The sequence below is a fragment of the Thermobia domestica genome, chromosome 16 (assembly GCF_964235325.1).
Source record: "Thermobia domestica chromosome 16, izTheDome1.hap1.1, whole genome shotgun sequence".
Taxonomy (NCBI): Eukaryota; Metazoa; Arthropoda; class Insecta; order Zygentoma; family Lepismatidae; genus Thermobia; species Thermobia domestica.
The window spans coordinates 124,012,910-124,035,147 of record NC_137469.1 but is presented as its reverse complement, the minus strand read 5'-3'; the positions used below and the strand labels follow the sequence as shown (position 1 = coordinate 124,035,147).

The 22,238-nt window shown below is 35.2% G+C and overlaps 1 protein-coding gene across 1 annotated transcript; it reads right to left on the bottom strand.

The window, feature by feature from the left end:
* Positions 1 to 18,719: 18,719 nt before the first annotated feature.
* On the bottom strand, positions 18,720 to 20,369 carry LOC145672611 (glutamate receptor 1-like). The gene has a single exon (XM_081741769.1). It carries the CDS (start codon positions 20,367 to 20,369, stop codon positions 18,720 to 18,722), a length of 1,650 nt encoding a protein of 549 aa, XP_081597895.1.
* Positions 20,370 to 22,238: the final 1,869 nt, after the last annotated feature.

Here is a 22,238-nt window from a genome sequence, read left to right as displayed (position 1 = left end):
AGCGCTCTATCACTGAGTCACCGTGACCCCGTTCTCCGGATAGGCTAAAGGAGACAGACGATCAATAAATATAAATTATTGTGAAAGAATGATGAAATGAACATGTGGGAAGAAACGTAGGAGCCCTAGAAAATCTAGGAAGACGATATTGTTCATCATAAACTCAGTTAGACTGGATTCGAACTAGTGACCCATTGCACCAGAAATAAGCAATCTTTCACTGAATTAAGGTTCCGCAAGGAAACTATTATTGGTGTTTATATTTTTATCCAGGGATTTCCAGCCAAGTAGTGAAAAGGAGCAGGGCAGTATCCAACCCGGGACCGGAGACCCAGGCCCCTCCCAGTTTTTTATAGTGACAAAAATAATTTAAGCAATTATTTTTATATTTTTGAAAGTCTATAATATACCTATGATAGTTGGGTTCTGGTTGCCCTAATTTTTACCTTCTAGGTTCGCCACTGAAAAGGAGGACTCCGTCCACACACATGTAAGAATTTCATATTTCTACTGAGGGTCTTAGCAGAGACTTTTCGTCGCTCGTTCAATAACTAACAAAACTTTAAAAAATGCGCTGATTCTCTTACACAAAATAGAGCTCATAAAGACTTTTATTCTGTACAATGCTATACCATTTAACACTATTATGTATTAACCAGTTCCATAAAATCTCTCCTCATGTTCCCTTATTTTTATTAATAGGTTTTCCCATAGAACTCACCAAAGTAATCTACAGGGTGGTCCAAAAGTAGGTATACAGTACCATAATGATAAGTTCATTGCATTTTTATCATTTCGTATTGTTATCCAACAGGTAAACTTAGTTTCTTTATTATTTGTTCTTAATACCGTTTTTTCTTTTAACTTAAGCTCTGAACAGCCGAAGCAAATGAACACATAAACTAGAAAGTTATACTTGATCAATGCAGCTGTGTATACATACTTTTGGGCCACCCTGTATACAACACATACTCCTTCAAAGTAAGACATTTCCAGTTCTACAGATCTCAATCTTACTTTGTGTGTGATATTGGAAATGAAATATTTCAGTTTCATGTTCCACGGTTATGCTCTTTAGGCTAAGGGAGGCGATGTTAAAGCAAGTGAATGATGCTGGAAGAATTGGTGGGATGATCATGTGGGAGGAAACGGAAGTACCCGCGAAAACCCACGAACACGATGTTGTCCACCACAAACTTACTTGGTCGGGGATCGATCCAGGGACCCCGCGCACCAGAAGTAAGTGGTCTACCACTGAGCCCCGTGTATGATGCTTGGTAATAACTAAACTGTAATTGGTTATATTTAGATTTTTTTGGAAGCTTGCGATGTTGATCAGAAGAAAGGGAGTACTTTCGCTATACAAACCTGAGCATTTGGTTCAAGCACTAGCTTACGGTACGTCTCAGTCGTTTCCAACTCCAAATCTCCCGAGTGGGACATCCATGATTTCGTTTCCACAAACTATAGCTTAAGAGTCTTTATCTCGGCGAAATTAAAATACCGCTAATTTTACAGTAATTATGTGATATCTTCAAATAGATAAAAGATAATCAAAATGTGGAACAAGAGCGCCCTAGACAATATTATTTTACATGAGAAACCGTTATCACGACTCACTTATCTCCTTTCGATTTCGAGCCATTTTGAAAATCGGCATTTATTTTCGCGTTTCTAAACAGCTGAAAACGGAAAGCCACTAGGTGACTTATGATAACGGTACCTCACGCAAAATAATATTGTCTAGGGCGCTCTTGTTCCATATTTCAATTATCTTTTATCTATTGGAAGATATCACATAATTACTGTAAAATTAGTTGTATTTTATTTCGCCGGGATGAAGACTCTTAAGTGGTAAGTGAAAATATTACAGAAAGCAATGAATAAACAGTTGTGGTGACCTTATTCTTTATTCAGGACAATTAAAATAACGAGAATGTTTTCAGAATAATTTACTAACTAAGAAGACAGAAACAGAAACACTTGCTTCTTCCAATATTAACATTGAGTATATGATGATTGGCTCTTGATTTTTAATACCTAGTAACCCAGTTTCTATTCTCACACAAATATGTTTTATATTGATTTCTGCGATGTATTTATGTGCTTTGTGTATGAAGAAAGATCAATACCAAATCCAATAACAGACCGTGTGGCATTTGTTTCACGGATATTCAAGGACACAGCTAGAATTATTGACATGTAGGCTATATTCCGTATAAAAAGCGTCAACTAGCGGAAACTTTATATCCTCACATGTGTTGTACTCGCGTAGAGAAAATTGGGTATATTGATCGCTATATAGTGTTTGAAACAGAGCTGTCCAGCTTACTTGGAGGGGATTTGTACTCTGGTGGGGAACGACACATAGTTTCATAACTATTTTTGAATGATGGTCTGCGCACTTGCAACTCCACTGGATTCGAGGTATAATGTAGTGATTCGAAGCATAGCTTAACAGTAGGTTCCGTCCTTTATATCCGTGATGTTTTGAGTTGAGTTGATTTTTAGTTTAAAGTCCCGTTCAGCAGCGAGGCTATATGAGACGTGGACCTACTGATTAACGTGGAATCCGAACCACATGAGCTCCCGCCGGGAATCGAACCGTGATGTTTTATAACGACAAGAAATGCAACTTAGATCAACTCAACACAACTCACCTAATGATGATTTTCGAAGTGTTCTGGGTATTTTCCCCCGGAACCGCAAAATACCCCACACGGGAAATATTTATTGTGCTACCAAAATGTCTTGAGCCGTGGCAAAAATGCGAACTAAAGCTCAGACCCTCACACACCCACGCGTTGAGCCAATAAGGGTTCAGTTGTTGCTAAGCGAGAGAAAGGGAGTGGAATTCCTTCAGCCGATAGCAGCGCTTGCAACGGAAGACTAAGGATCAAGTCAAAGTGGCATTAGTATAATTATTTTTTACTGCAAGTAAGAAATGTAGTGAATGAAGAAATTAAAATACCAATATTTAAAAAGAAATACATCCATAACTCTAACCGAATTTTCTAAATTTGTCAAAGGCGAAATACGCGGATATGATAATGATGCTTATTGGTAGGGCACTTATCTCTGGTTCGATCTTTGGCCAAATAATCTTATGCTGGGCAACATCGTTTCCGTAGCTTTTCTCGGGGGACTATTGTTTCCTCCCCTGTTCTCATTTCACTAATTCTCCCATCATCATTATCTTGCTTTAATAATCTCCCTTAGACTAAGAAGCATAATCGTGGGACGTTAAACTGAAATATTTGGTTCCATTTCATTTTTAAAGATAGTGCTGAATAGTAATATAAACTGATATATCAATAATGAAATATGTATAAAAGTGCGCACCAGAACACTCGATTAAACACTGTGAACTGACGGTAGGCTCGTCCTGCATAAACTCGGTGTTGTATAAGGATGCAAAACATAAGAATCCAAACGCAAACTATGAACTTGCTTATTCAGTGCTCTATGCCAATATTACGTTGTATGCATTTCAGTGATTCTTTAGGATTGTCACCTTGTTCGAAACAATTAAGCAAGGAGGCGTTAGAAAATTTTAAGATTTAGCATCCAATTTTAGCTTCTTCTACATATAATTTTAGACTCAATACTTTTTTATAATTATATCTACGGGGAGTGTAGGATTTTTCTTCCTATCACCCAGAAATAAGGGTAGCTTACTGCAGGTTGAAAATAATAATTAGCGATTTTCTGAAAAACGATTCTAACGATTTTCTTTACATAAAGATAACCAAGAAAGTTCTGTCTCTTTTTCGCCCACCATGTAAAATCGATATGTCGTCTAAGACGTACCTAAAAAATCAGAAATAGTCCCTATCAGCATCGACGACACTCTGCCAACGTTCTAGAAGGCCATGGATTCCATCGCGGTAGAAGTTGGTGGGCTGTGAAGCGAAGGAGGTATCAAGTGCATTTGCACCTCTACTAGGGATTTGAAGTGGCGTCTTCTAAGGTGATTGTCCAAGGAATGTAATAGGTGATAATCGGACGGTAAAATGTCCGAGGAGTATGGCGGATATAATAGTGTTTTTCATGCAAGGCGTAGAATGATGTCCTGGGTCATCCTAGCCACGTAGTGCTTAGCGTCGTCCTGTAACAGGAGGATCCATTTGCGACTCAGAAGTGCTGGCTCCAGAGTTTTGAGCTTTTCTTGAACACGCCTCAACTGCTGGCAGTACACAGTTGCATTGATACTCTGATCAGCTGGTAGCAGTTCCTGATGCACGATGCTGTGAGTAGTTCACCAAATGTACAAAAGAACCTTCTGGTGCAATATTGATTTCGGCTGTTTTCGAATCGCTTCATGGGATGCTAACCAGTGATGACGGCGCCGTGTAGCATTGTACAGGACCCACTTCTCATCATATGTAAACACCCTGTTCAAAAGTGGCTCCTTCCTTAGGCGAGACAGAAAAAAAGAACATAAAAAAACAGTTGTTTGCTCGCTTTGTCTTCGGGCCCTGAGTGAAATCATGTGGGACCCATTGACCGAACTTTTAGTGCTTCCCAAGTTGATGGAAGTGGTCCCGAATGGTTTCTGTACTCACAGTGAATTGTAGACCCATTTCCTCACATGTGTGGCTACTGTTCGCCTCAATTGCTGCCTGGAGATTTTTATTTTGTACATATGTTGTTCTTCCGGCACACAGTGGTACGAAATGCTAAAAACGTGGCTAAAATTCAATATCTCTTTGAAAGTGCACAAAAATGGGCATGCTGTGGTTCTTGACCTCACTGATCACAAACTTGATATTCAAATTGAAAACTTCAAAATGGCGGATCAAATTTTGAAAAAAAGATAGAATAAGTTAACAAAAATTGTATACTAGGTGTTTTCACATCACTGAATACAAATTTGATATCAACATGGAAAAATTGCATTTGGTGGATCCAATATGGCGAATCAAATTAATAGTTTGACATACATGGATACAATTTACAACTTTTGCCAGTGCCCTGTTAACGTTTGGTATTTTCTTCTTGATATTCCCATATCAAGAAAAAGAGCTAGCACTTCATCATTGGTATACACGTCCGTGTGTGTAGACATTGATGTCACAGCTTTCATATACTTCTCTGCTCTCGATGGACTTGAAGATAAAACGTTTTTGATAACTTTTGAAACACTCACTTTTCCGGAAGAGTGAATACTCATTTGATAGCGTTTGCCAATGTCTTAACGTCATTATTATTGCGAAATTCTTCAGTTCTTCTTCGCTTTAACATTCGCTCAAAAATAAAAACTCCGAGAGACGTGGTAGATCTTATTGTTTCCTTGATGTCTTAGCAGTGTTACGATGTACACAAAACGATAACATAACACTTAACCATTCATTATTCTTGTTAAAAAAAAAAAAAAAAAAAAACCTCGGTCATCCTTTCTTGCCCCTCATTCTATAAAATAAGGATGCGATGTCTGTCTTCATATCGTCACATATTTTAGTACAACGACCACTCCTCGAAGAGAGGTGATGTTCCAAATTTCCAATTATGATTTGTAGATCGGTTTTCAAATGATCTTTCATTAAAACAAACATTTTTTTTTTGATAATTGGATGATTTCTTATTTTGGACCAAAAATAACTATTGTCAAATAATTACTTTTTGCATTACTAAATTATTTATTTTTATTCAATCCAATTTATTGTATAATTTCATATGAATTATAAAATAATGGAAACTAAAATATGCATACATCGACTATCCTCTTCTATGTTATACTGAAGTATTTTTTCTCCTTTTTTATTTGTTGCCTTTCACTATCTTATATGCATGTATCTTGTACACATCATTTTCAGTTATAATAATTTTAGCTTTGTTTTTTACTTTATGTTTAACATTAACTAAATACTTAAATATTCATTAACTGCAACATCTTATTCAATCGCAACGTACAAAAAAAAAAAAAAAAAGCGCAGTGTTTTTATCACATTCTTGTAGTAAATCGATCATAGATTATGCGTCAATACAAAATTTAGCGGAATGGAGCGTCATATGTAATTTTTGAGTTCAGGTTTTAATTCACTTTGAAATAATTTCAAAAAATATTTGATATAAACATTAATGAAAATACATGTATAATAACTAACGTAATTACACAGTGAATAATAATAATACATGTATAATAAACAATATATGGTCTTAAAATCCTTTACATACCTCCCGGAACAACGTCCATTTTGATTTAAATAGATCGGAAAAGTATACAATGAGCTATTTTACATTAAACTCGAGCTATATTTCTCGCGTGCATTAGGTATTACGAGATGCACAAAAGTAGGTTCACTTTGACTTCTAATACTCTGGTATAAGCGGCTGGCCGTTTCCATGGGTGAAGGTTAGAAGACCAATTGTTACTATAGCGAACCTGATACTTAAAAATAACCAGATAACAACTTTTTATTTTCATTTTTGGCCACGTTTTAGGCATTTCGTACCACTGTGCGGCACTTGGTGCGTCTTTGAGTGTTTCGTCACCGTCCTTATGCTTATTAAACGCCGCTGTACTTTCCATGTAGTCACGACACCCTTATCAAAGACCTCGCATATCTTCCGCCCCGCTGAAGCGGCGTTTGACCCCAGTTTGTACTCGTACAGCATACACGCCCTTATGACGCTCTATGGAGGTCCCATGTTCACTCTGTCCTTACGCAAGTTCAGGATATAACTGATTTGCTACAACCAATGTTGGATATACCCACACCAAGTGACCTTCGCCTTATGTCTATTCGCATTCAATTGACGGTGTGAGGGCCAATGGAACACAGACCTCCACAAAAACGTGACATACCTTTTTGGTTACCTTTATATTTCATAAATCAATATGCTACTATTAAACCTATAATATGGGATACGTAGTTTCTCTAGGAAAATCTAGTAAGGGTAGTTTATTCTTGGAAGTAAATCTTTTTTGGATGATTTTCTCAAATATAACTTACGTTAGGCGATTTTGTTCATCTTTCATAAATAAATATTTTATTAAATGAAGTATTTCAGTTTAACGACCAATGATTATGCCCGTCATGCGAAGGGAGACGATCGAATAAGGAAAGTGAATGATGATGGAGTAATTGGTGTAATAAAAATGCGAAAGGAAACCAGAATACCCTGAGAAAATCCATGAACACGATTTGTCCACCACAAACTTACTTGGGCAGAGCTCGAATCAGGAATCTCACGCTTTAGAGGTAAGCGATCTACAACTGAGCCATCGGGAATACTTTATTGACAACTCTACACTATGGTGTAAACCATTTCTGTCGAAATATCCACAAGGAGTAGTTTATTTTTGGGGTGAGTTCTTCTCTCGTATGGTTTTCTTGAGTACGACCTAGGTTCATATGTATGCCATAAACGAACATTGCATTAATAAACCTGTATAATCTATATATATAAAAGAGAACGTATAAATCCTTTGTTAGCTCATCACGCTAATACGGCTGAACCAATTTCTTTCATTTTTGGGGGGTTATTAAGATTTGGACCCTAGATGGTTTTTATCATATCACTTTAATTTTCAATTACCAGTGTCTTGAGATAATTGACCATTCAAGTGTCCATAACGTAGAAATCCTTTGTTAGCTCATCATAGCTAAATCTAACCGTATTTATATGCAACCCACATGACCGTGTCACTCGGCGGGTTAACATAAATGACAGGCGATATAATGTTAACATTTACTGCAATCTTCTATGGTTTTTATCATATCACTTGAAAGCGAAAAAGTAAAAATTATCTAAGTAACAAAGTTTATTGCGTTCCGGGGTGACCCCAGCGAAGCGGGGTGAACGCTGCTAGTGTGGAATAAATAGTGTAGGAAAATGTCCGACAGGGAGTAGTTTATTCTTGGAGGTGATTTTTCTCTGTTGAACTTCTCAGAAATTTGTCAGTCGATTTTGTTCATATTTCATATATACATACTTCATGAAGAACGCTATAAAACGCATTGGGCCTTCTAACTAACTAACTCTATTGCCTATGGAACCCGGAGGTTCAATGCCGCACTCCACTGACTTCTATCCTTAGCCAACTGGATCCAGTTTCTACTTTGTATTCCTATTTCTGCAATGCCCATCTTAATATTGTCCTCCCATCTGTGCCTAGGTCTTCTTAATGGTCGTTTACCGATTGGTCTTCCAGTCAAGACTTTGAAAGCGTTTCTACTTTCTTCCATCCTAGCTACATGGCCTGCCCACCTAAGCATCCTAGACTTGATGACCCTAACAATGTTTGGTAAACCGAACAAATTATGTAGTCCCTCGCAGTGGCGGCGTAAGGCAAACTGGGGCCCATGGCCAGTAAATTAGATCGGTGCCCCTTTTCGAACAATCGTGATTTATACACTTCAATTTTTGACATTCATTTAAATAATCATTTTTTCTGTTTACTCCTCCCTCCTTTCCCGTTGGTGTGTGTGTTTAGATCATTTTAATCTGATATATATATATATATATATTAAACAAATGGGGTGACATTCAGCATCCCTATATATTCTTTAATACTTAAAACCGCCTTCAGGCTGGTATCTAAAAATAAAACTGGACCAAGACTATCGTTGCATATTGTTTCCTTTTTTATTCATTTTTAAACAAAGGAAACGATAGAAAAAGCATTAGAGATACAAGTGTAACGGAAGCTACATCACAGGACAAAAATAACATAATCTTAAGAACAAACAAAACTTAACAATCAAGAATCCAGAATTTATCCTACACCTATACTATCTTAGTATCAACGCGTACTGTAATTAGATGTAATAGTGGAATTAATGCTCCTAATAATACATTTAGAGACAAATTTGCCTACAAAATGTAACAATGAGCTGATATTGAAAAAAAATGCAAATAATATAACCGATGCGATTTCTAAATGTAAGCTCTGTTTTCTAAAATTCTTTGTTCGGTTCTCCCCTTTGGTGTTTTTCCTGTGCAATTTCTCATATGAGTCAGTTTATTCATTGATTTTCCCTGTCTGAATTTGCGCTACATGGGTTTGATTTCATTAGATTTTTGTTCTACAATTAGCCTCATTCACTTTACCATTAGGTTCCTCTCCAGCGATCACACACAATACTTAAACACTTTTTTTTTTTAAACCGAATTATCAGTAAATAATAGCTAGAATAGATTTCTCTCCTGCGTGTCTTTTTCATTTATCTTTCACTAGGTTTCTCTCCAGTGATAATGTACTATTTATTTAAATGAAAAATGAAATGAAATGTTTTGAGTTTTACGTCCCACGGTTATACCGGTTAGGCTAAAGGAGACGATGATTATGAGAAAGGAATGAAATGGTGGAATGAAGAAAGTGGGAGGAAACGGGAGAACCCCGAGAAAACCCACGAGTACGGTGTTTGTCCACCACAAAGTCCACTCGGCGCGAGCTGGGATCGAACCACAGACCCCAAGCACCGAAGGTGAACGCTTTACCACTGAGCCACCGAGCCCCCTACTATCTATTTAGTCCCAATACTTTTGCCGAAGTATCAATGAATAGTTAAGGACTAGAATATTTCTCTCCTGCTTGTCTATTTTACTATTGTTTCCAGATTTCACACTTGTTTTATGATTATATTATTTTGTATTTAATAATTCAGTCATGTTTATATTCTGTCACTCATGATTATTTCCATTACCTCTTACTAACATAGTATTAGAAAATATTATAAAAAAATATCCTGAATATATTGAATAATTGGGAATATGTAGTAGATTAAATATGTAAGTACAGAATTCTACTACGGGTTATACCATCCTACTTTTCATTACCAGCTATCACCAGTCAATTGACAGATCTTAACGGTTTTTTATTATATTACTCATTTGGTACGTTTGTATTTTTATTGCCTTCACTTCAAACATGAAACTACTTTCGACAGTAGTTCCACTACCATATTAACCTGTGTCCCACCAACATTCAGAATGATACCTTCCTTGCTTTGGTTGCAGAGAAAGTCTCAAATATATTATCAAAATCCAAAGTGGATGCTATTTCATTTTCGATAGAAAGAATGTCCAGATTCGTAAATCTTTCTTGACTCATTGTGAAACGCAAGTATGATTTTATCAATTTCATTTTGTTGAAAGACCTTTCACATGATGCGACAGATACGTGCAGTGTTATCAAAATCTGAAGAGCGGTTGGCAAACTTTAGTAAATTTCAAGCCTCATTGAAGATACATATTTCAGAATGCCTTGTGGGGAAAAGTCAAGCTGGTCTTTAGCTTTCTGAGCACACTTTAGTGAACGGATTATATCCTTACAATCCTGAAATAATTCCAATCCATCCAGGTCATTCGGGTAGAACAAAGAAAAATCAGAGCAACTTGCTTTTAGCCTTTCCTTGCTCTCATCATCTAACTGCTGCACAAAGTTGGCCATGCAATACATGAATCCAAATCTGTCGTTCAGGTCATGAATCTGAGTAAAATGATCCTACATTTCTTGTCTCATCTCATCTAGAATTTCATTGCTAGAGCGCTTCACTCTGGCCTGTGCAGTCAGGAGTTCATTCTTTGCTTCTCCAGCCATGCATCTCCTTCTCGTGTGCATCTACAGTTATGTTCCATGTCCTGCAACTTCCTTCAGCTGCAGATATGATTTCCTTGCTCAAGTCTCCAGGTATCAATGGTGTCAACCAGGCTCTTTAACCCCTTCAGTGCGTAATTTTCAGATGCGAATTGCTGTAAAAAGGTGTAGTTTTTTTTTAAAGAACTTTGGACTAGTTTGTTACCTTTTAATAACTTTTGAACCTCTCAAGCAATCACAATGAAATTTTTGGCATTGCGATCTTTGTTGCTTCTAATTAGCTACTATAACTTGCCATTGTCGTATTTATGGTTATCATCATCATCATATGGTTAGGTTACACAAAATTTGGGAATGCCTCAACAGATCAAGCCCAATTTTTCTGTGTGGTCTCTTGGGGTTCCTAGGTGAGCGCAAATTCGCTAAATATTGTCGGGAATAACATTACTCATACTATGGGCAAGTATATTCGCCAAACGTAATACAAAATAGCCAAAGCAAAGTGAAAGCGTATATATACGCCACCCACACTGAAGGGGTTAACTGAATAAGAGTTTGATTGAAACTCATATCCTGAGATTGAAGGAATTTTTGGATCCGATCAATATATGAGAGATCTGCAGACCAGAAATATAGTAAAGCGATGAAGTTAAATGACTGGATGCTTGCAAGAAGAAGACCAGCATCTCCTCTAGTAATAAGTGTTTCAGTCGAAGTGTCACGCACAGCTTCCAACACATCAATTACTTCATCCAATTGACTAGAAAGTGTCTTCAAAGCTTCTGCTTTTGAACTCCATCTAGTGTCAGTTTTACGTTTCAGACTGATCTTTACGTGATTTTGCAACACATTCCATCGGTGAGTAGATCTAGAGAAGAATACCAAAAACGTCCCATTGCTCCAAACAAAGTGTTCACCAGAACGTTAACGTGCGCAGCATGTAAGCCACAAGGTTCAATGAATTATTGTTACAAGGAACAAAAATGGCCAAAGGACTTATATTCCGTATCAAAGTTTGAACTCCAGAATATTGCCCGGTCATTTTGGCTGATTTTATCACAAGATTGGCCTCCTATCACGTTGTAGTTACTTCAGTATTTCAGCAGAAATACTCTCAGCAGTCTTTCCTTTGACAGAGATAAAATCAATAAATGCTTCCCGAACTTGAACAGGATCACGTTGTGTGTCAACAAATCGAATGATTTGTGAGAACTGTTCCACATGAGAACAATCAGGAGTTGAATTAAATATAATGCTGAAGTATTTTGAATATTTAACCACTTGTTTTCTTATTGAAGATTTTCTTCATTCTAAATTTGTGGGCTGAAATGTAAATTCATACGCCAAAAAACAAGAGCAGAAATGGGGAAACCAGCTGAGCAATAGGGTTTCGCTCGCTGAAAATTCGACTTGTAAAGGAAAAAAAAATGCAACTATAGCGTCTGCATCTAAGAGCTTTCAGTTAGCAACAGAATGCTAATACCCTAAAAAAAAGTATTATGTTAATCAGTTCTTTCTACCCTTCTCTTGAACTGATATGTGAATAAATAAATAAATAAACAGTGATGTTTTAGGAAGCAGGCTACCAGATGGGGTCCCATTACTTGCTCATAAGACCTTAGAATGTAAACAACACAATATACTTTGACTTTCTTTTAATATATTTTAATCTACACATGTTTTTCCTTTAAATTTCTCTGAGGTTATTGAATAAAGTGAAACTTTTATTTTATTCATATTTTAATCCACATACATTTTTTCTTTAAATTTCTTTGGAGCCCCAAGAGAGTGAAACTTTTATTTTATTTATTTTTCACCTACATTCAACTTTTTTCTTTGATTTTCTTGGGGATCCCAAGAAAGTGAAACGTTTACTTTATTTTTCATCTATATTCAAAGCTTTCTCCTTTAAATTTCTTTGGGAGCCTCCAAGATAATGAAACTTTTATTTTATTTATTTTTAATCTACATTAAGTTTTTTTCTTTAAATTTCTTTCGGATCTCCAAGAGAGTGAGGCCCGAAGCTTATAGCTTGTATAGCTTATACGGAAATCCGGCACTGATTAGCTTTATTAGACAGATATTTCTGTTGTTTCATCCGTCATTTGGTGTAATATTGATTGACAATTAATTGCGTTTCCTTTTAGGGAAGGTGTGGATTATAAACCTTGGCAGCCCTTGGACTTCTCATGCTAACAAAGTTCCTTAGTAATTATTGTTTACCTACCGTCGGGGGCCCCCAGAAATTGGGACCCGGGGCGAGGGCACCGCTCGCCCCGCCCTTACGCCACCATTGGTTCCTCGGTATAAAGTTTCCGCCATTTCCCATTCCCGTTCCTCTTGGGTCCGAATGTTAGTCTCAGGACTCCCGAAAAGTCCACAATGGACGACACAGCAGTTTACTTTTGCGAGTGATCTTTTATCAGATGATTTTTTTTTCAAATACATCTCAAGCAATCTTATTCATATTTTATAAACGAACATGTTTAATTACAAATAAAAAAAAATCCATAAAGAGTATTTTAGTCTTAGGATGAGATTTCAATAAATTGTTCATGTTTCATAAATAAATGCTTTAATAATAACTACAGCATGTCTTGACTTAATTAAAAAAAAACTGATAGTAAAGCAAATGTTTATTTAAGGTCCCACTGTTATGTATCATGACTAAGGGAGAAGCGATGATGATGATAAGGTATGAATTATGTAGGAATAAATGGAGAACATTAATAAAACCTACACTCACATTGTCTGGCTACTACAAAGTCCTCTTGGCGCGAGCTCGGATGGAATCTGGGACCCCTCACGTCAGAGATGAGAGCTCCACCACTAAGCCACGGGGCTATTTAATTTAACAAATAGGAAAGACTTAATGCGGTAGTTCGTACCTTTTAATTGTGGCAGTTTCGAAAAGGCCATTTGCAGAATTATTTCAATAGCGAACAAAATTATATACGTAGAGCTATAATAATTATAATAATAAAAAGTTATGAGTATTCTCATATTTATTGGTTTTAGTTTCAACAATGGTGTGGTCTTTTCTTTTTCGACTTCTCTCTTCTGGTTGCATCATGTATACAATAAGCATGTGTAGAATTCAGCAACTCATTCTAATTCTGATACGAGTGCTGTCCAAATCAATTTTCGGCTTTTAAAATTGATTTTCGATTCGGCTTTCAAAATTGATTTTTAGTTTTTAAAATAGATTTTTGATTTTCAGTTTGCAAACTCGGTTTTCAAATTGGAAACTTAGTTTTGGATTTTAAGCTCGATTTTCGTTTCGGTTTGGTTTTAAAGACTGATTTTTGTTTCGATTTTCAATATTGATTTTTGGTTTCTGGTTCGGTTTTCAAAACTATAGTTGAATGACGGGAGGGAGCAGGAGAATAAGAGTCACTTGAAGCTTATTATATTATCTTCTTGACAAAGATATATTTCTGACTCCGACTGTTGACTGTTTAAAGCGTAAAAGAAGAAAAATAAATTTACCCAGTTTGGATTTTCTTTGTTCGCTCTGAATATTCAGAAGTTGGTTAATAATATTTATATTAACCACTCGAACAAAGTTCTACACAATGGAATTATTAATTTACTTTTTGTCAGAAAGGAAATGTCCGTTTGCAAGGATAACGTTAACGTATATTTAGTTATGTGGCAACAAGGACAATGGTCCGGTACCTTATGATAACAAAGCTTGTGGCCAGACTTGTTTAAACTTATTTATACTGCTGTTTTATTTAACTGTTTTATTTATGCTGCTAAAGACAGTAAGTGAGGAAGCCATAGTTGATTGAAGTGTATTTTTAGTTTCTGTGAAATGAATGACAAGTATTAAAGGAATACAAAATTTAACAGTCACAAAAATAGTTTTATTTATGGAAATAATTATTATGATAAGTTTTGGTGATTATTAAAGTAATTTTAATCGAACTGGGACGCAATATTTAATTATATATGTATGTTACATGTAGACGTACTATCAAGGATGTTGTAAAATAGATCCTATTTTACAAGATCCTTGCGTACTATGTATTTTTGAGTGAAAAAATCAGCTCTTTTAGCTTAATCTATAGAAATTGCGTTACTACTATTCAACAAAGGATGGAACTGCCCGATTACGTTCTAACTGAAGTGTTACTAAGTATTGTCATTACGTATAATATTGGCATATTTATTTTGTATAAAATGAGCAGATATAATGAACATGCACTAATAAAGTACGAGATAAACAAGCTTGTTCGGGAATATGTTTGGGCGAAAAGTGCTCGCTAATATGCGAATAGCCATTACGTTGTTAGGGAAGTCGGATGTGTAAAGAATGTAGTTCATAATGTCGGATGTTTCAAATGTGTTGTTTGATATGTGTAACAAAGAATATTTAGAGCATAGAATTTTAGTCTAGAAGTGGAATTATAATTATGATTTGTGTGAAGCAGAGAGTGCAGGGTGCACAGATTTAGAATAAAGATTTATAGGAACAATTCTAGTATTTGAAAAATAATAAAATAAATAAGGCAAATTACTTTTATACATTCAGAAAATACTGACTTAAAATCTTGTAAAATTTTCTGGTGAAGATATTCTGGGTCATTTCTTGTTTCCAACACATGTGCTAATATATTCTGTTTAAAAAAAAATACCAATATTTTGCTGCCTCCACATCGTTGTTAAAACATCTAACCAATCGCGGCCCATTATGGGTATTGGCATATCTTGTTGAAGAATGACTAACGACAGATTAAAGTTTTGATTCTGAAAGGTAACCACGATATCAATATAACCCATAGTAGCAATGGAGGTTGTATCTGCATTTCTTAATGTATATTGAAATTTCATTACCAGTTTTAATGGAAACCACTGCTGTTTATGCTTAACACTTATAGCAGATACAATAGCACCTGTATCTAGAATAAATTTAATATCGTGATTTTCACATCGTAAAGAAATCGTAACGGGTTTCGATAAAATCATTGTGCTAATTATAATTTGCTTGTTGGATTTATTTTGGTCCTACCGACTGCGCCAATGTATAAAAGTAATTTGCCTTATTAATTTTTTATTATTTTTTAAATACTAGAATTGTTCCTATAAATCTTTATTCTAAATCTGTGTACCCTGCACTCTCTGCTTCACACAAATCATAATTATAATTTCACTTCTAGACCAAATTTCTATGCTCTAAATATTCTTTGTTACACATATCAAACAACACATTTGAAACATCCGGCATTATGAACTACATTGTTTACACATCCGGTTTCCCTAACAAGGTAATGGCCATTCGCATATTAGCGAGCACTTTTCGCCCAAAGATATTTCCCAACAAAGCTAACATTTTCATATCGTATAGACCTTTTTCATCATAAAGGACATTACCTACTATTAAAAAATATTGTGAGTACAAAAATATATTTTACTGTAAAGTATGCTTCTATCTTACTTTAAATAATTGACTAAAACCATTGAGAAATCCCTTTTACAATTATTAAAAAAAACTATTACAAATTCGAGTCAAGTGTTTAAATCCGTGATCATAAGCTTTAATATATCACTAAACTTAAACTTTGTGATATATTATCACAAACATGGCGAAAATAGTCAACGGGTTCCACATAATAGGAATAGGTCTTTCTAACCCAAATGCAATAGCAAATTATACTTATGTTGGAAATGAACTTTAACCCTCCAGTGCAAGGTTTTGCCACTTGGCTACGTTTTATACATTTTGCTATAGCCACAATAGTACTACTCCAAATGGCTATATCCTGCATTTACTATGCTCTGCTGTGGTTTTAATTGTATTTTTTTCAAATTAGATCTTATGTAATTGAATTTTGGTAGCGTCTAAATACTAAATGGTAATATAAAAATAAAAAATATAATTTCAAAAATTCATGCACTGTATGGTTAAAATATGAGTAATAACTATATTTGACTTTTATATTACTGAACACGGTACACTTCAATTTATCAGTTTTGGCTTCCGTGTCTATCTTTATAGTTTTCAAGTAGCTAAGAATGCAATGCTCATTCTGAAGTTTTTAATACTTTCATGTTCTATAGTGTTATTTCATGTTTCAAATGTGTTATGTCTCGAGTATTTAGTACATTTAAGCCATTAGTACATTTTGGTGTAAGTTTCTCCTAGATAATTATTCAGTTACTAATAAAAGGCAGTGGCTCATTTTATCCATAATGCCTAGCCTACTACTCAAACATTTTGTTAAATATGGGCAATTTGAGTAACGTTAGAAGTTTTAGTTTTTTCGTTTAACCATTAACATACTTTCGAAAGACAACTCTAAGGAACTATAGATAAGATACGTTTCTGTAATATTTATTGCCAAATTATGTTTCAAATGTCTGTGACCAACGTTACCAATTTCATTTCTCTGCTCATATTACACAAAAGGGGCCGTGGTGGCTCAGTGGTAGAGCGTTCACCTCTGGTGCTTGGGGTCCCGGGGTTCGATCCCAGCCCCCGCCAAGTGAACTTTGTGGTGGACAAACATCGTGTGTGCGGGTTTTCTCGGGGTTCTCCCGTTTCCTCCCATTCCACCATGTCATTCATCACTCATCATCACCGTCCTAACCGGCATAAACGTGGGACGTAAAACTCAAAGATTTCATTTCATTTCATTTTCATATTACACAAAAGTACCATATAATCATCCATAACGTGACACAGGATTTAACATTTGATTACTACTGTGCGTAAAATTTAGAGCTGCCATGTTTTATCTCACCTCTATCCTCTAGAAACGAATAAGCCTCCGCCGTCAGCAGTACTTCCAATGGTTAATTGGGTCGGTGACGGCACAGTGCTACCGTTTCATTTTCGTAAATTTTGGTTACCGGTAGTAATAGTAGTATAAGAAGACTGGGTAGTAATATGCGGTCAAAAAGCTCCAAGCCGTGCAATGTTATTTATTTATTGAGGCGCGTGGTATTAAAAGCCCCCAAATCCATTTTTAACCGAAATTGAGTTACATATCGCTTGTTACATGTTTGGTCTAAAAGAATTCCATGGAAACAGAATTTTGTTTAAAAGCTCAATATTTCATTAAAAAAAAAACTAATCCAAATATGGGACTTTGTCGTACACGTGTATATGGAGCTTCATTGCACGTTTTGCGAGATTACTTGAAACTAAGCGAAATGGATGTGGCGGATTTTTATACTAGGCACCTCTATTGTTCGAGTGGATAGTCATACCAATCCCAAAGAACCTAAACATAATTTACAACTTTCCATGGTTTCATCTAATATCGGCAATCCCAATGAGACAGTTAGTCCAGTTTTCTCCAAAAGTCGCCACGGTCGACCTGAGGAAAACTGTGTTGATATTAACTAATCGTTGCACGATGTTCAGTTCAATGAACTTTGTAGAAGTTGGATAAGAAAAGGAATTATGGTTCAATATCCAACTAATACGGCCATAACCACTCCCGAACAACTCCGAAGACGACGGGGAGGTATATGATATTTATGCAGACTTTGCGGATATGTGACAGTGTCAGTGAATGACAACGACAGTGATCAACTAAATCTGGTACATGTGTCTAGTATTATTCTATTGTTGTTATAGATCTTTGCAGGGGTGACACTAATAATTTGGACCACCATGAACAATAAGTGACGTGGTCTTTTCTTATACATAGATATAAAACTTTAAAAAATCCAATCATTTAAATTGAAAAAATTGAAATCTTTGAGTTTTACGTCCCACGGTTATGCCGGTTAGGCTAATGGAGACGGTGATGATGAGAAATGAATGAAATGATGGAGTGAAGAAGGTGGGAGGAAACGGGAGAACCCCGAGAAAACCCACAAGCACGGTGTTTGTCCAAAAACAAAATCCACACGGTGCGAGCTGGGATCGAACAAGGGACTCCAAGCACCAGAAGTGAACGCTCTACTACTGAGACACCGCGCTCCCTTCATTTAAATTGGAAACAAATATAATTATTGTTACATGCTCCTCTGATAATATTAATGGTAAAGCCAATGGAAAAGGTTTTGGAGAAGGGAATTAAATACATACAAATGATAAAACCAAAAGAAGCAATTCATTTATTAGAAATACTTAATATTTAAGTTAGTATAATGCTTGAACAACAAAACGTAATATATTAATCTCATGGGTACAGAAACAATAACAAGAATTAACTTTTCATGCTATATTATTATAAAATATTTCTGTCATGAAGCACAGAGTACTTACAGCTTGACCACCAATAAGAATGTAAAAAGGTATTTGCAAATGTTTTAATGCCAATACAGTATTGTGAGTGATATTTTGAATCACATTTTGTCTTAAGAGTATATCAGAATACCATTTCGTCAATAAACCTGATGCTGCTATTCTGTGAATCAGCCAATTCATTCTTGGTAAGAAAGGTGAGTGTTTAGCAACACCAAATGCCAAGTTAAAAATACCAATTGTTTCTGGAACAAAGTGTATTTCAGATTGAATATTAGGAGGTGCTTTATATATAAGGTGGTGTAGCCAGGCCTGAAGGGCATACATAGCTAAATCACGTCTTTCTGCTATGTTCTGTAGAGCAATCCCAACGTCTTCCAGCTCAACTAACCTTGTGCTCATTCTCTGAAAATGCCATTGATCTGACTTGCTTATCATATATTGGATTGAAGATGGGTAACAAGATATTTTTAAATTTGAGTTTCCAAGTTCATATAAGGAGTTAATATCTTTATTGTAAAGAGTATTTGTTAATCTTTTAAGTATTGTTCCCTGAAACAAAGACTGAACAATTAAACTAAAGTAAGCAAATAAAATAAACAAAAACCTAGGTATACCAGCAATGGGCTTACTCTGAACGGAAATTCCTAGAAAAACCGATAAATGGTAGAGAAAAATACCCATTGCATCTGAATCATTCTGAGTTTCATTGAAACATCTTGAAGCATAAGTAAACACAAGGAATATTAATAAAATCACAAATATTATCACAAACCAAGTCATAGCATCGTAAACAAACACTAAGGCCTTCCACTGTGGTATTTGAGATGCCTTAGGAAGAATGAAATAATATCCTTCGATATTTAGTGCATCTGTATACTCAATTATTCTTGTACGTTGTACATTGATAATAAAATCATTAGGAGATATGTCAACTTTCCCGTAGGCAATATCACCTAATACACCTGTCCATGTTCCATTATCCATCAGGACACCATAGTTATCGTAATCATACACAAATTTGTTGTGCGGTGTAAAATTCATACACTTGACAATTGTTTGAAAAACTTTGCCAAAATATCCCTTATACTTCACTTTACCTTCGTCATCTGTCCCTAACTTAACAAGTGGATATTGATTAATAACAGAAACATTTATGGAGTATCCATTCAAGTTTAACAATTTGTTAGGATACAAATTGTTATACGAATCTGAATTATAATGGATATGCACTTTATTTAAAAATGGATTGAATGTGGCTACAGCATAGTTGCTATTGCAGATGACTTTTGTATTTTGCAGAAACAAAACAGCAGCATCAAGAAGCTTATTGTGCCAGCTTGCTTTCAGAATTTCTCTAATTAAAATCAAGTCGTCACATTGAGTCAAAACTATCAACAATTTAGCAGTACGGTTCCATTCATGACTATTTGTATCTTGAAGTAAATCTATTAATTGCTGGCAATCATCGTAAATTATTATATAAGCAGCACTTCTCATGAATCTTTGATTTACTTTGGATGTATGTTGTTTAAACCTGAGTCCAGATTCTGGCCATGTTAGTGATGATATCGAAAGTTTATGAGGTTCACCTGAATATGATAAATATCTAAGGAACATATTAACTTGATCATAAGAGTTTGCAGAAAATAAGAGAGACACATCTTGGTCATTCCGGAGAAACATTAAGTAAATTTTAATCAAAGGTGTGAGTAGTTCATCCTCTCTAACATTGGTTAATAAATGAATGCTGTATGTTGATGCAATGTAGTATGTTAAAAGGATGAGGAATACTTCATATTTCATAATGGAATTCTGAAAAGAAAGAAAAAGAAATATATTTAGCTTTGTTACTTTTCGAGAAAAACGTGGGAACGTGCCGTGTAACAGAGAAAATAGAAACACGATATGGAAAAAAATAATAAGCGTAAAAAATACAAATAACTAATCTCGAAACCAACTATTTCTAATCAACACAGTTGTAGGAGACTCTAAAGACATTGGTCGAAGTCAGCTTGTTCTGAAACTCAACATAGTATACATCCTGATATTTGCATCGAAACGAGTTTCTATACTCTATAACTTCTCTGTTTCTTGCTGAACTATTTACTAAAATGTTTAATATTGGGCCAAATGAATAAAAAGAATCAAATGCATTTCCTACAATTTTTTAAAGCAAATGCTGCTAAGTGTATGAATAAAAATTGGTAAAAATGCTTTTGCTAACCCGGAAACGAAGTAGTTGTATTTACTTGTAATCATGTACTTCAATTGTTCTATGAATAACGCAAAGCAAATCCTCCAAATGATAAGTAAATTGTTTCCGAACTTGAAGATATACTAGTAGTAACACGTATGGAAACGATGGAACAAGTAGTGAATTTACATGGCATTAATAACTATAAAGATACATTTAACCGCTGAAGAAAAATATTACATTGATCAACATCGGTTTTCGGAAGAAAATGAATGGATAAATGGATGTTTTATTTGTGAAAGTAAAGAGAGAATAGGATTAGAGTTTACATCGAAACAGAAAATGCCGATTTCTGTGCGGCACATAGCAGATCTAGATTATCAGAAGGGTATAGGTTAGTGATGGACAATTACATATCACAGAACCAGATACGGCCACCTGAAATGTTCTAACCGGCTCGCGACATGACTTCGAATTTGACCAATGCTTAGAAGAATAGGATTACTTCGAAAGAGTTATAGTTGGAGCAGACTAACAAATGAACATTTAACTTCACTTTTGAGAATCAGTACCTCTCAATTCGAACCAATTTATGAGAAACTTCAATCATTAACCTTAAGAATCCCAAAAACGGGCTTCGAATGTACAAGGAAGTTTTTGTTAAAAAAAATCCAACAATATGTTATCAGCTAGTTGCTTTTTTTAACGCATGTCTTAGTTGCACTTAAATTTATTTAGACAATTTGTCTTAGTAATGCAAAAATTAGTTCATAAGTAGACTAAAAATAGAGTAGTAGGTCCGAGGAACCACCTTCCCCCTTGGAACTATCTGGAACCATTCCATTCGAACATCATAAATTTAATTTAGGTACAAGGCCATTACTATATCTGGGCAGTATATCAACGGTAATTTTATATCCTATATATCTCAATTAAACAAAGTACTTGTCAGACCACACTATCCAACCAGCAACAGTTTTGTTGCAGCAAATCTGCCTATTTTTACACACTTCCTTGTCAGTTTTACATCAACAAAGAATACTGCAGCTTTGTCTAAAAAAATAGTCATATGTTTTATGGACGAGAATAGGTGGATGATTATAAGTAAACAACATTTAGAAAAGTTTCTTTATTTCAATTGTATATTAAAAAAGTATTGAGTGGGTTCGAGAAGCCCTCAGTCCTTGAGATGATACAGTATGTAGCGTAAAATTATTTCTTCAGGTTTCCAGAGTTAACAGATCTTATTATACGAGATTTTTAAAAAATATACCATTGCTGTATTTTAAATT